This window comes from Dioscorea cayenensis, unplaced genomic scaffold (genome assembly GCF_009730915.1).
Source record: "Dioscorea cayenensis subsp. rotundata cultivar TDr96_F1 unplaced genomic scaffold, TDr96_F1_v2_PseudoChromosome.rev07_lg8_w22 25.fasta BLBR01001015.1, whole genome shotgun sequence".
Classification (NCBI taxonomy): Eukaryota; Viridiplantae; Streptophyta; class Magnoliopsida; order Dioscoreales; family Dioscoreaceae; genus Dioscorea; species Dioscorea cayenensis.
In genome coordinates this window covers 3175-17402 of record NW_024087406.1, presented here as the reverse complement: position 1 = coordinate 17402, position 14228 = coordinate 3175, and the positions used below count along the sequence as shown (strand labels likewise).

At 34.9% G+C, this 14228-nt stretch overlaps 1 protein-coding gene across 1 annotated transcript; it reads left to right on the top strand.

The window, feature by feature from the left end:
* Positions 1-376: 376 nt before the first annotated feature.
* On the top strand, positions 377-13228 carry LOC120255463 (protein transport protein SEC23-like). The gene is made up of 12 exons (XM_039263286.1): positions 377-1209; positions 1287-1460; positions 2810-2971; positions 5890-6032; positions 7981-8056; positions 8157-8329; positions 8431-8512; positions 9633-9710; positions 10061-10222; positions 10299-10562; positions 12390-12494; positions 12776-13228. The coding sequence occupies exons 1-12, from the start codon at positions 439-441 to the stop codon at positions 12920-12922; spliced, it is 2337 nt and encodes a 778-aa protein (XP_039119220.1). The 5' UTR covers positions 377-438; the 3' UTR covers positions 12923-13228.
* The last annotated feature ends 1000 nt before the right edge of the window (positions 13229-14228 follow it).

Here is a 14228-nt window from a genome sequence, read left to right as displayed (position 1 = left end):
TAATCATATGAGTTATTTTCAATATATATATATATATATATTTATATTATTAAAAAAATCGAGGGAATCCCCGCGGGATCCCCATGGGTAGTGGGACGGGGAATGCTTTCCCCCCGCCCCGCTCAGCGAGGCGGGGAGGGGTTTTCCTCTGTTCCCCGCCCTGCGAGGTTATTTTGGGGTAATCTCCGTCCCACCGGGGCAGGTCCCCGTGGAGCAGGGATTTCTCGCCCCATTTACATCCCTACCTGCAAGTAGGATAACAAAAAAAAAAAACAATAAAGAAGTTGAAATTACTGTCTTTCACAAGGGTGTAAACGCAAATAAAAAGAAAAACAAAAGAATAAAAAATCCAGCAACACATCCCAGAACCAAACCAAAACTAAAACCGATCTCTCTCTCTCTCTCTCGCTCAGCCCCGCAGAGATCGAGATCGCAACAATGGCGGCCGCGGACATCGCCGGCGCCGGCTACGGCGGAGCCCCCTCGCCGGACTCCGAAGGCCCCGACGGCGTGCGCATGAGTTGGAACACCTGGCCTCGCTCCAAGGTCGAGGCATCCAAGTGCGTCGTCCCCATCGCTGCCTCCATTTCCCCGATCCGCACCCACCCCGACGTCCTCGTCCTACCCTACACCCCTCTCCGCTGCAAACCCCCCTGCTCGACCGCCCTTAACCCCTTCTGCACCGTCGACTTCTCCAATCGGATCTGGACCTGCCCGCTCTGCTTTTCCCGCAACGTTTTCCCCCCTCACTACCACGCTATCTCCGAATCCAATGTCCCTGGCGAGCTCTATCCCCAGTGCACCACTGTGGAGTACGCCCCACCTCCCGCCCCCCACTCCCCTCCACCTCCCCCTCCCGTCTTCCTCTTCGTCCTTGACACCTGCATCATCGAGGAGGAACTTGCCTACTTGAAGTCCGCCATGAGACAAGCTTTGGGGCTTTTGCCGGAGAACGCGCTTGTTGGGCTTGTCACGTTTGGGACGCAGGCGCAGTTGCATGAGTTGGGCTTTGCGGATCTATCCAAGGTGTATGTTTTCCGTGGCACCAAGGAGATCTCTAAGGAGGAGATTTTGGATCAGCTTGGATTGTCTGGTCGTGGTTTCCCCAAGGGCGCACCGGCACATGCCAATGGGTTGCAGCAGCACCCTGCGGGGTCTGTTAATCGGTTCCTTCTCCCAGCTTCGGATTGCGAGTACCAGCTCAATTTGGTGAGTAAGATCTTTGGTTTTGATTAGTGCTTTATGTGAAAGATTTGATCTTTGTGTTTCGTGGTATTTGTTTGCAGTTGTTAGATGAGTTGCAGACGGATCAGTGGCCGGTGGAGGTTGGGAACCGGGCACGAAGGTGTACTGGTGTTGCTCTGAGTGTTGCATCGGGTTTGTTGGGAGCTTGCTTGCCTGGGACTGGAGCGCGGATTATAGCTTTGGTTGGGGGGCCATGCACAGAAGGTCCTGGGATGGTAAGGCTTTCCTCATTCCTAAATGTTACATAGAGTTCATTATGTCTGGTGTGTAGGGCTAGCAAAATTTCATTTGCGTTGTTTGCAAACTACCGGGGGTTCTGCACCTTCTTTTTGTGACTTGGACTTTTCCAATTTCTTTTGTTTTTGTTCTTTAATTTTTAGGTGCTCAGGTTAGGCAACTAGCCAGGCAAGCAACATAGTGGTTTAGAAATGGAAGTGCTTTTAGTATAGGCCAATTAAGAAATATTTGAAGTAAGAATTGCTAATGCAAGAGTGACATGTTAATGGCCTTTATATTTCAACAAGATGGCAGTGCTGTGAAATGTCATCCTTTGTTTCCAATGATGATGGACGAACCTGTTGGATCAGGATCAATTGAGGAAATCTCTTGACATGTTATAAGCTACTTTCACATGATTTTAGCAATTGATGAAATTAGAATATGAGTAGATAACAGATTTGAGTTATGGACACTAGTTTAAATCTTGATGTTTGGATTAAGATATAATTTAGACAGAACATGTAGAGTTCAAGTCTCATAAATGTATAAACACCAATCGGGGTTCTTTTAGCAGATTGATGGGTTGGAACTAGGTATAGGAAATACCGAAACCCATAGCTTTAGCAGACAGAGTTCATTATTCAAAAGGATGTGGAGACTAAGTAAAATGTCTTTTGTAGAATTACAGCTGCTTGGATTAAAAAGAGAAGCTCAATTGGAGTTTTTGTGGTCATGTTAATCCTTTTAAAATTGAAGGATAGATCCCTGAGGTTGTTGAGTAAGCTATGATTTTCATGTTTTCAAAAGTTGGGTTATGAAGGACCATTGCAGCAACAAAATGAATGCATAAAAAGCATTTTCTTTGAAAATCTATGAGAGCGATTTTGGATGATATCACCATATGTTACAAACTCGTATTCATGCATACATTAAGTGACTTCCTTGAAGATACCCTTGTAATTTTGATTATTGTTGCTTTTATGTATTGCATTAATTTTATAATCCTTGATCTATTTGATCATTTTGGCTTATTTATTGATTGGGCTTTTTTATAAAATCTTTCAACATCTTACACATGTTAGTGATTCTACCTGTTAAACAAATGTGACTTGAAAAAGGAATAAAGTTTGTTTATTAATTTTCATATTGGACTTTGCTGTTCATTTTTCTGATTTAATTCTGTTCTTTCTCATTTTCTTCACACTCATACTTTCGTTAATAATTTTTTTTGTTAATTGATTGTGAATAATCTGAAAGCTAGTTTGGTTTCTTTCTCATTTAAGATTTTCTCATATTATTCAAACGCAAAAAGTATTTTATGTAATAATTTATCTATCTTTTTCAGATTGTGTCCAAAGATTTATCTGAACCAGTGCGTTCCCATAAAGATCTTGATAAGGATGCTGCTCCTCATTTCCACAAAGCTATCAAATTTTATGAAAATCTTGCCAAGCAGCTGGTTAGCCAGGGTCATGTGCTAGATGTGTTTGCTTCTGCCCTTGATCAGGTTTGGCGCCATTGGTTATCTATTTTGCATCTCCATATTGATTCATGCCAATAACACATCTTTTATTGTTGTTATTGCTCAGCCAGGGTAAATATGCAGTTTGTTTGTGTGTGTGTGTGTGACTAAATGGAGCAATGCCTCATTTTACAGTTTTACTACATTACAAAATTTATATATTTGTTTTTCTTAACAAAATATTAACCTAAAAGGTTTCAATCAGTGATTTGTTGTTTATGAGAGAATTTCTATTTAGAAAGCTTGCTGTCTCAATAAGACAGTTTGTTTCTTTCCAAACAGGGAATATCGCTCTTGAAAACTGCGTAAACTGTAATTTTGGTGATAAAATTTGTGTATAAAAGCTTCTGTTGTCATAGACTAGTGATTATAGAAACAATTCATCAATGTTGAACTTGCCCATTCTACATGTACAAAGCATGAGCAATGTATTATTCTGAACTGGATAATTTATGAATGTTAACTATGTTCTCGAAGTTTTTTCGTAGCCTTTAGAAAAGAGATTGATGGTGTTTATATGTTAATTTGACTTTGCCAGGTCTCACCCCTCAGAGTTTTCCAAACTTGCTCCGCTCTACTTGATGAACTTTCTTGAATCCTAACTTTATGGTGATCATATCTAGAGAACATCTCCATCCATAAAATAAGCTAGATGATCCCATGAAGCTTTGATGTATTGGTTGCATATCTTGGTTTTTCTCTAGTACTTCTCCATGTTGAAATTATCACTCTCAGAAACCCTATAGTATTTGATATTCTAAATTACATTTGGTTAAACTTTACTTGCACTTAGTCGTAAAGTATCCAAAACATTAAATAATCACTTAATCTGTGGTGGGTGGGCTAGATTATAGAGAATGAATTTATGACTCTGGCTTAGTTTGTATGGTTATCCTAGTTAATTATCAATGCAGTGAGTGGAAACATAAGATGCCTATTTGAACTTCATTTAACTAGCAAGAAAAAGTGGTTCTCTTGAATATGTTAAGGTATCTTTTTCTTCTTCCATCCTTGTCTTCTGTGTTCAAAAACACTCTAATTTTTTTGTTCAAGTTCTGATGGGGTGAGTTTTCCCAAGGTCTATCTGTTTAGTATTTTCCTAGAATTAAGACTCTATCCTTTACTGTTGTTGGGACTCATTTGTTAGATTAAGCTATCATGTTAGACAATTAGCTGGTGTTTTGTTGATGTTCTAACTATTGAAAAGCTTGTAGGCTCAATATGAATCTTTCTATGCCCAAGAACCTGTAAAACTAAATATACTGTGTTATTTGACACAATAACAAAGTAGTTTGCTTATAGAAAGTATAAAAGGTCAAAGATGTGGTGTATCTTTTTTTTTTTTAATTAATTAATTATTTAATTATTTATTTATTTTAACAGTAAGGCACTTTATGGGTCATTCACTCTCATGCAGGATAATTCATCTTATTTTTAGATATTCAGGTTAAGGTTAACTACTATGGAAGAATCTTGAAATTCAGAATGGAAGCCTAAGGCATTCATAGAATGGGATTTGGTTAAATCAAGAATAAAAGATTATGGAGTGAAGTGTGGGTTATTCATAATTCTTGGAAGGTGCCAAACAATGATAAGGAAAATTCTACCATACCCAAATTATTGCATTGTCTTACATGCTTTTATCCTTTACCTGTGTCTTCTCGACGAAAACACTCATCATTTATGTTGAATGGGCCCTATCTCTTACAAACCTTTTGGTTAAAATGGACCAAGGCGTAACTTTTAGGTTGGAAGAAAAAGAGTTGAATTTAATAGGTACTGTAGATTTCATCTGATGGAGAAGAAGCTTTCCCTGACCCTTATGGCAAGGCACAGCTGTTTGCTGAAGCCCTGAAGAGATAAAAATTGCCAAAATAAAATAATCCTCATCCACCGTTGTTTTTTGTGATTATTTTCTTCTTTCATGTTGATTTCTTTCAAATTACTCAATCTTTGAGCCGGCAATCCACTAGCCCAGCCATGGTTGTACCCTTGCATCGAACATCCTTTGATCTCTTTGATTAGCATGTCTCCTCTGAATATGCCTGGGAAGTGTGGTTTGCATTATTTTCTTTCTTTGCCTGGGTCTTCGTAAATCCATTTGAGCACTGTCCCTTGTTTGTGAAAGCCATTGGATATTTACAACTGTTTCATGAAGTTTAGCAACCTATTCTTTATTTTCTTTTCTTAGTGATACCTAAGATCTTAATCATATATTATCTTAATCACTCAAACTACATTGTTGGGAGAAAATAATTTTTTTTGCAGATGTCATAATTTAAGTAAATGAGTTTTGAAACTTGGATATCTTCTCTAGCATTCTTAGAAGTGTATGACGAATGGGGCAGTGCTCTGGTCTAGTTCGGTAGTTGAGCCCAGCTATAAAACTATTGTTATATTTGTTTTTGATAGGAAATCCACAATCTAATGATGCATTGATAGGATTTGTAAGAGGCCTTTTTCAATATTGTGGATATAGCTGCATGCAGTGTGGTTGCTATAAGAATCAGGCCAGTTTATAAAAGGTAAATTCCACATAGCCTGATGCAAGAAGATTGGGCAGGGCCTTTTCTCTCTCTCTCTCTCTCTCTCTCACTGAGCTAAAATAGAAACAGATGAACAACTTGTTGTTGTTTAGGATCTTTTCTTTAATATACCTTGAGAAATTCACATAATTCTTCTAATATCTAAAGTTCTTGTCAGTTGGGTTCAAGATAGTGTTAAACCGAAGCTTGGGAATGTATCCTTCAATTGGAAAACATACTACTGACTTTCTTTTCTAAATGTATTAATTTGTGAATGCCAAACCTATCTTACAGATTAATCTGCATTGTTTCGGTCTTCATAATGAGTTAACTATTACTACTGTATCTGTTGTTTTCCTTTTCCAATTATAATTCTAGGTTGGGGTTGCTGAAATGAAAGTTGCTGTTGAGAGAACAGGTGGTCTTGCTGTCCTAGCTGAAAGTTTTGGCCATGCAGTTTTTAAAGATTCCTTTAAAAGAATTTTTGAGAAAGGCGAACATTCTCTTGGTCTTTCTTTCAAGTGAGTCTATATTTTATCTGTGTAATCAAGCATCATGTGGAAGTACTATTTTGACCCTCTATATTTACTTGCACATGTGCATGATATTAAGCAACCTGTGTAGGTTGGATTTCAACCCTCCAATTGTACTTGCATATGCACTTCCTATACATGTGACTAAAGTTTTTTTAATTCATGCTAGATCTTGGCCTTTGCTTTAATATATATATATATACACCCAAAAACCTGTCAGAAAATTTTTTTAGCAAAAGAAAAGAAAAGAGAGTTTGGTCATGATATTTGTTATCTTTTATGTTGTTTACCTTATAAATTGTTAATTGCACATTTAAATGAGATCCAGTTCATATTCATTCTTTGGGAGCACACATGACTGAGCAAATGCCTATGAACCTAAATACTTAATGTCAGGTACATTTTGTTAACCGAGATTTGATAAGCTATTGAATGAGAAAATATAGTTTATTGATCTTTAGTGAATTCGTCAAATTATATTATGTTTGGTATAACTGCAATTTGCACCAGAATTACCTTAAACATTGAAGTTACTTTATGTAGAATCAGCATTCACACTCATGTGACCATTAGATTGAGATTGGCTGCATGATTCATTATGCTATGGGTCATTATGGTTACTCCAGAGGTTAACAAATGTGCTGTTAAAAAATTGCTGTCCTAATTAAGAAATGAGGATTGCCTTTTGGGGAGCTCATTAAGATTATTTTTCATGGGCTCACGCTATGACTATTTCTCATAAAGAAAAATATTCATTTGATATCATATTTTATGTATCTTTAACATAAAATGGTTGAGCTAAGAGAACATATTCTTGGACTAGATCAAAGATTCCAATGTCTTAGAAGAGTGGTGGGATTGTCAAGAGCTAATTAGCAAAGTATTTTTTATGATTGAATGTCTTGCTATGAAGTGCATTTTTTTGGTACTTCTTGAAGCTATCTGCTAAACTGGTCTTGCCCATGAGCATGGTTTTATTTCATGAGTCCTTATAACCAACAAAACCTTTCAAAGTAATTTATGTATCTTATTAATATGTGCTTTAAAGATATAATATAATGGCACTTGTTTAAGCTACCGGATAATCAGAAACTTTGCCTTCAGAATGGATATTTTGTGGCCATTTGGAAAAGCACCTGTGGGAATGGCTGAAATCATGTGCTTTCTTGTTTCTCACTCGCAGCATGAATAGCTAGTGAATTTTGAGCATTTGAACTGTTGTCTGAATTTCTCCTTTCTTCTTCTCCTTTTTTTTTGGTGGTGAAGTCTACTCATATTTGTGCATTTTACATATAATTTGGAAATTATTCATTTTGAAATTACAAAAAATTGAAATCATGAAGAAATTAAAAAAAATGTGACATAAGTTTATAAAAAAAGTTAAAAGTTATTCGAACTAATCCTTGATCCCAAATTCCAAAATTTACAAATCCACCAAATTATGCATGCATTGCAAACTTATAACTATAGCATTTGTTGGATAGCTGACTGGATCAACTGATGATTTTATGTTGGGAAGATTCATTTTTATCTTGCAGGTATTCTTATTTTAGCTCTTAGATTTTCCCTCCCCTTCATGTATGCTACAAAATATTAATTGGCACCTCTATTAACATGATATAGGCGGAATAGAGGTCTATGTTGCACAATAAATTAGCTTCTTTGTCTATGATTTCAGTTTCCTTTGGTCTTGTTTGGTCACACATCAGATGTGTATGAAGAATGGACATGAAATCTTGATATTTAGGCCAATATTTGGTCTTGTTTGGTCACACATCAGCTTGAAATAAACAAGACCTATTAGTGTCCATTATATGAAGTTTTAGTATGACAGTTTTTTAATCATTTTCAAAAGCATATGTTCATATGGGAAAATTTTTGGACACTAATATGTTAACCTGAGACATTTAATGTTTGAATTCCTTTTTTATTCCAGTGGGACGCTTGACATTAACTGTTCAAAAGACATCAAAATTCAGGGGATAATTGGGCCATGTACGTCTTTGGAAAAGGTTGTCATTTATACCCTTGTTCATACTTTTGTAACATATATCTTGATGTCACACAGGATATGTTATGATATTATGCTTCTTGCTGTTATTAAATTTGCAGAAGGGAGCTCTTTGTGCTGATACAGTCATAGGACAAGGAAACACAACATCATGGAAAATGTGTGGACTCGACAGTAGTACTTCTTTGACTGTCTTCTTTGATATATCACCCAGTGAACGGTCAAACCAACAGGGCATCACCAACCAACAATTGTACATACAGTTCATGACAAGGTTCTGTTCTACTTGCAGTTATGCAGTTTTTATGCACTATGTGTGTTGTATCTGGAAAAGTGATTCGCGCATATTACAACTAAATTTCAATTTGCGTTTAGCTATCAAAATGCAGAGGGTCACATGAGACTAAGGGTTACAACTATCACCAGAAAATGGGTGGATGGCTCGATCAACAAAGAGGTATGGAATGATAAGAACCCGCGTTTATGATCTACTCCTTTATTTGTGTTTTCTTTTTTTGCTATACGCCATTTCACTTAACACTAAAATTTAAAATTTATTTGGAAAAATCTGTTCTGCATAATGTAAAAAATTATGACAGCTGAAAAAGCTAATATAGATGTAGAATAATTGTAGTGTGAGCGATCTTTTTGATTAACCATGAACTACTTAGAAACCCTGAGCTTTTAATACAACTTGAAATAAGGTGTTAAATTCATCTGAAATTTAAAGAAGGTTTGAATTTCATTAAATTTTAGTGATAGCTAGTTTCTTTCTAGAGTTTCCTCCAAGGAGTGAATAGAAATGGCCTGACGACATAGATGGAGACACTTGTCTGAGATGTTAGAAGGGGGCCACAACTCTATGATATAAAATTTAAAACAGATAAGTAGTTTGTTATTTGACCTTGTACAAATATAATAATACTATAACAAGGACCAGGCAGACCATCAGAAATTAACTAGGCCATTTGAATGGGTATTTCATCCAATTGATGGCAGATGTTAGTCACCATGCTAATAAAGATAAGAGATTTGAAATTTGTCCTATTCTTTTTATCACGTGTCATATTACGAGATTTGATCCATTTAAAAGAAACTAGGATTCGAATGATTGAAAGGCCTAAAGCTGCTCAATAAACTATTATTACTTTCAAATCAACCCCATTAAGCTTTGGCAGTTCTTAATACATTGCTTTGGGATTCCATCGTATGGTATCCAAATTAGCATATCCTCAATTTACTTCATTGGTACTTCAAATCAATACGCTGAAGTTTTAAACCAGAACTTGTTCAGCATTTACTCAGTTATTGTTAACTGGATCTTGATCTAATAAATCAATTTAGAAACATAAAGTTAAACTATATATTGCTAAATATAGGCCTATGATACATATGTCAAATTGAAAATCTTTATTTTTTTTCATCGTTCTGATACCTGACACTTATGTCAGCGCCAGTTAACATGATCTTTTATTGATAAAACATGTGTTCTATCTTTTTTTCAAGTTTCTCTGTTTTACTTTATGTATTGTACTTTTATGATTAGTCCATTCATGATCTGAATGATCCTTTCTCAGGAATTGGTTGAGGGTTTTGACCAGGAAACTGCAGCTGTTGTGCTTGCAAGATTCATTTCCTTGAAAATGGAGATGGAGGTTAGTTAATTCTTTTAGAACCATATTTAGACATAATGCTAAAAAACTTTTTTTTTCCTAGCAAATGCTGCTTTTCCATCATGAGTTCACCAATTTCATGCTTATCATATGAATTTGTATATTTCTTTTTATTAGTTAAAGTTCTCGTGTTTCTGATGTATGATCAGGTATTCTTCTGCACTTTGTGCTTGTGCAACATAATCCCATGCTTATCATCTTGTTTAACTTCTCCTTTTCACCAATGTGCCTCGTTTTGCCTAAATTGTACCCCATGCTCATTTTGCCTAAATTTTACACAATGCAGATAGTATTAAGATGATGAAATAAGCTTTCCTTCCTTTTTTCCCCAGGAAGAATTTGATGCAACTCGTTGGTTGGATAGATCTCTCATACGACTTTGCTCAAGATTTGGTGATTATCGGAAAGATGATCCCTCTACCTTTACTATTAATCCGAATTTCTCAATATTCCCCCAGTTTATGTTTAATCTCAGGAGGTCACAGTTTGTACAGGTGGGATTGGATCCATTATTGTTTTCTTTTAACTAAAATCACTCCCATAAAACTCCCTTTGACCTTGTTACTGCAGGTTTTTAATAATAGTCCTGATGAAACTGCTTACTTCCGGATGCTATTGAACCGTGAGAGTGTCACCAATTCAGTTGTGATGATCCAGCCTTCATTGCTGTCATATTCTTTTAATGCACCTCCTTCACCCGCGTTGTTGGATGTAGCTTCTATAGCTTCAGATCGTATACTCCTGCTTGATGCTTATTTTAGTCTTGTTATTTTTCATGGAATGACAATTGCTCAATGGCGTAATATGGGTTATCAGAATCAGTCAGAGCATCAGGTAACTTGGTTTATAAATTCTTAACTAGATTTTCATTGGTTGTATTGACAGATGATGTTAATCATTAATTGTACCTCCTATGAGTTAATTTTTAAGTGTTATACTAGAGTGATGACTTGTGTATACTTGCCGACTTGTATTATTATCCTTGCTTTATTTCTCCAGCTGTTAGTTAATAGTTTTAGATGTAGCACCATAATGATTCTAAGACACTGAGATATTAGACCCTTTCCAGTCTTTCTAGTGGCAAAAAAGACCATTATTCATTTTCTTAAAGAGGACAAACAGTTGTTTTTCTTTAACTGAACCATGATTTTGTTTGTAAGATTGTTTGACTTAATAATTTACCACTCACCATATATTGTTGTGCAGGTAAAAGAAAAGGAGTGTGCATTAAATATAATTATTTCCATTAGATGTGGATTTGTTATTTGCAAACGTTTTTATTTGAATGCTATGGGGACAAGCCCAAATTTTCTGTTCTTGTTATATATATATATATATATTTCTGTTCTTTTGTTATATTTCGTAGTATTTGCTTCAGTTGGCATCCATGTTACTCTTGGGATTATTTGGTTCAATGCTACATCTGCATGAGATCTATATGTGGGAATTCATCATGTTCTATAAGAATTTTATGTATAAAATGGTTAATTTTGTAGGTTTTTTCTATGGTCCTGTAGAGGTCTAAATCTCTCCATGGATGTTGAAAGTATTTTAGTTCATAAATTAGTATTGCATGTCCTTGCAACTATCACTTGGGAGAAAAATGCTTTTTAGTTCTAGCCAAGAACTGTGAGAAAATATGGAAAGATAGGTAAATTAGTTTGGATGTGTAACAACTATTGGTTTCAGTATTTATCTGTTGATCTGCTTTCCATAATGAAGCAATTAGTTTCAGTATTTAGTTTTATGCTACTTTCTTTTTGGTAAGATATGCCTTTGGTATATGTTGGGGTTATTTTATCGATTGCATATTAGACATAATGCACGGAATGTGGAATCAGTACTTTGCATTGTCAAAATTGGAATTTTGAATTCTTAGTTCCAACATGCTTATGATACAGCTTGGAATGCTTAGTTGTAGAAGTTTGTGAAGTAACTATGAGTCCCAAATCCGTTTAGTGAGTTTGGGTTTCAATATATAAATTTGGTCTCTCATTATATTAACTATATAGCTTTAAGGTTTGAATTTATCATAGATAATGTGTTCGGTTGGCTTCTTGCATTTTATTAGAGCCAGGTTAGAGTAAGTTTGTTTGCAGCATGGTGTTCTAAAGATACAATGCCACGTATAAAGGGATGTGTTAGAGTAATTAGTAGTCCTAAATATGTTAGTGCAGTTCTCTCCTATGAGCTTAACCTTTTGGGTTGAATTGAGTCCAGTTAATATGTTTGATTTACGACGAGTCACCTTAGTTTGATTTAATTTGTGTATTGTATTTATTTTTCATTGAAAACTGTATCTTTAGGTTGTTGACAAGTCAATACAGATGTTGTATGATATACTTATCAATTTCTTTCAAAAGGGGTATCTTGTGGGCTGAAGTTCTTCAAATTATTTTGATTAATATAACTTTGCATCACTGGATTGGTTAAATTGTCAATTCGTATTTCATGTTTTGGCTTTGTCAATTTAAGCAACAATTTTTGAAACGGAGTGTAAAAGTGAAGTTTACCCAGTTTTTGCTTTTGCTCTTGAGTTCTATCAGTCCTATATTCCAGCATTTTTCTTTGGTTTTATAACCATAATCTCCTGAGTTTATGAGATATTTTGCAGAAATAAATTTTCATCTTTGATCTTGATCTTCGTTTTTTCATCCACAGGCCTTTGCACAATTGTTGCAAGCTCCCCAAGATGATGCCCAGATGATCATCAAAGATCGGTTCCCTGTCCCTAGATTAGTTATTTGTGATCAACATGGCTCTCAGGTATGTGATCTGTGCTGTCATGCCACATTTCAAATCAACTTAGTAGCTATGTTTTTTTCTATTCCTTCTTCCAATTTTCGAAAGGAAAACAAGAAAAAAAAATTCCATGTCTAAATAAGAGAACTACGAGATCATTAAAGATGAAAACAGGTGTACTCAAGTTAATGTTTTTATCAGTTGTAATTTCTCCGATCTAGACCAATCCGCCTTCTTAAACTGTGGCCGGTTTATTAACATCTGTGACTTCTTGTTACTGACATAGCTTGGAAAATTGTCTGCAGGCAAGATTTCTGCTGGCAAAATTGAATCCATCAGCTACATACAATTCTGCTCATGAGGTCACTCCAGGTTCCGATATTATATTCACCGATGATGTTAGCCTTCAAGTATTCTGTGAGCATCTCCAGAGGCTGGCAGTACAGTCCTGACTAGAAATATACAAGTGTCTTCATAATATTTTTATCCGTATCCGTATTCTATATGATAACCTTAAGGTTGGCGGAGTTTTTACTTTTCTCGCTCCTTAGCTCATCGTTTGTGTTGTGCCTCCCTAAATGTTTCTCATACTATCCAATTCAGTCTTTCCTTAATGAATAAAGCAGCATTTGTATCATTTCTTCTTTTTTTGGTTTTTAAAATTTTTTTTATTAGGAGAAAAATTGGAGCTCTTATTTTGTGGGGAATTGTGGTATATGCTATTGCAAAAACATTAAAGATAGGTTGTGTTAATTTAATGATGTTTGTATGAGCAATTCAAACGTATGTGTTAAAAGATTTTGAATTTTATGTTAGCGTTTGGAGTAACCTATGAGTTGAAATACGGTTGCTGGCCTATTGGTATTTAATAAATAAATAAATAATAGAAGGGGAAAAGATGATTTTAGGTTTTGTATTTTGTTAAAATATTTATATTTTTTATTTTTTAGAAGGTAGAATACAATCTTTTAATTTTCTTTATTTTCATGCTTATACTTAGAAGTGACATGGCTCTTAATGCGACATGAATTAATATATATATATATATATAGTAAAATTTATTTAAAATAATATTTTTGGGATAAAAAAGTATTATTTTATAGAGATTATTTATTTATCAACAAATAAATAATTTATTAATTTATTGATAAATGAATATTCAGTAATTTAGGGGAAGTTTTTATACTTTTGTATAATCAGCAAATTTTTTCAACATAAAAACAAAATTACTTGTTATAACATGAGATAAATATACCAAATATAATATGTACTTTAGTTTGGTATAATATGTACTTTAAAAATGAGATTGAATTTAGTTTATAAATAAAATAAATAAATAACTTTAGGTGTATATTTAAAAAAAAAAGTTTAAAAATAAAAGTAATCTAAAAAATTTAAATGTTATATATTTTGTTGGCTAGGTTTGGTTTGCTACACTCAAGAGTCGACTATCTTGGAATCTCAATGGTGTAGCACCAATCCAATACAGATTCCTCCATTCGGAATATACCCTTATGATGTGTTTAGGTACTAGGAGTCTTAGCTAAAAAAGTTCTAATGCTCTCTAAACAAGAACTAAACCTAATGCCCATGGGGAACTACTGGCACTCAGAACTTTTGACTTACCTGTATAATGAATCCCCTTTCAATCATCGTGTGACCTAATACATACAATCATCATGCTATACAATACAAGTATAATTCACAAATTAAAACCTATGGAGTCCATCTATTATAGGTTGAACATTAAGACGATAT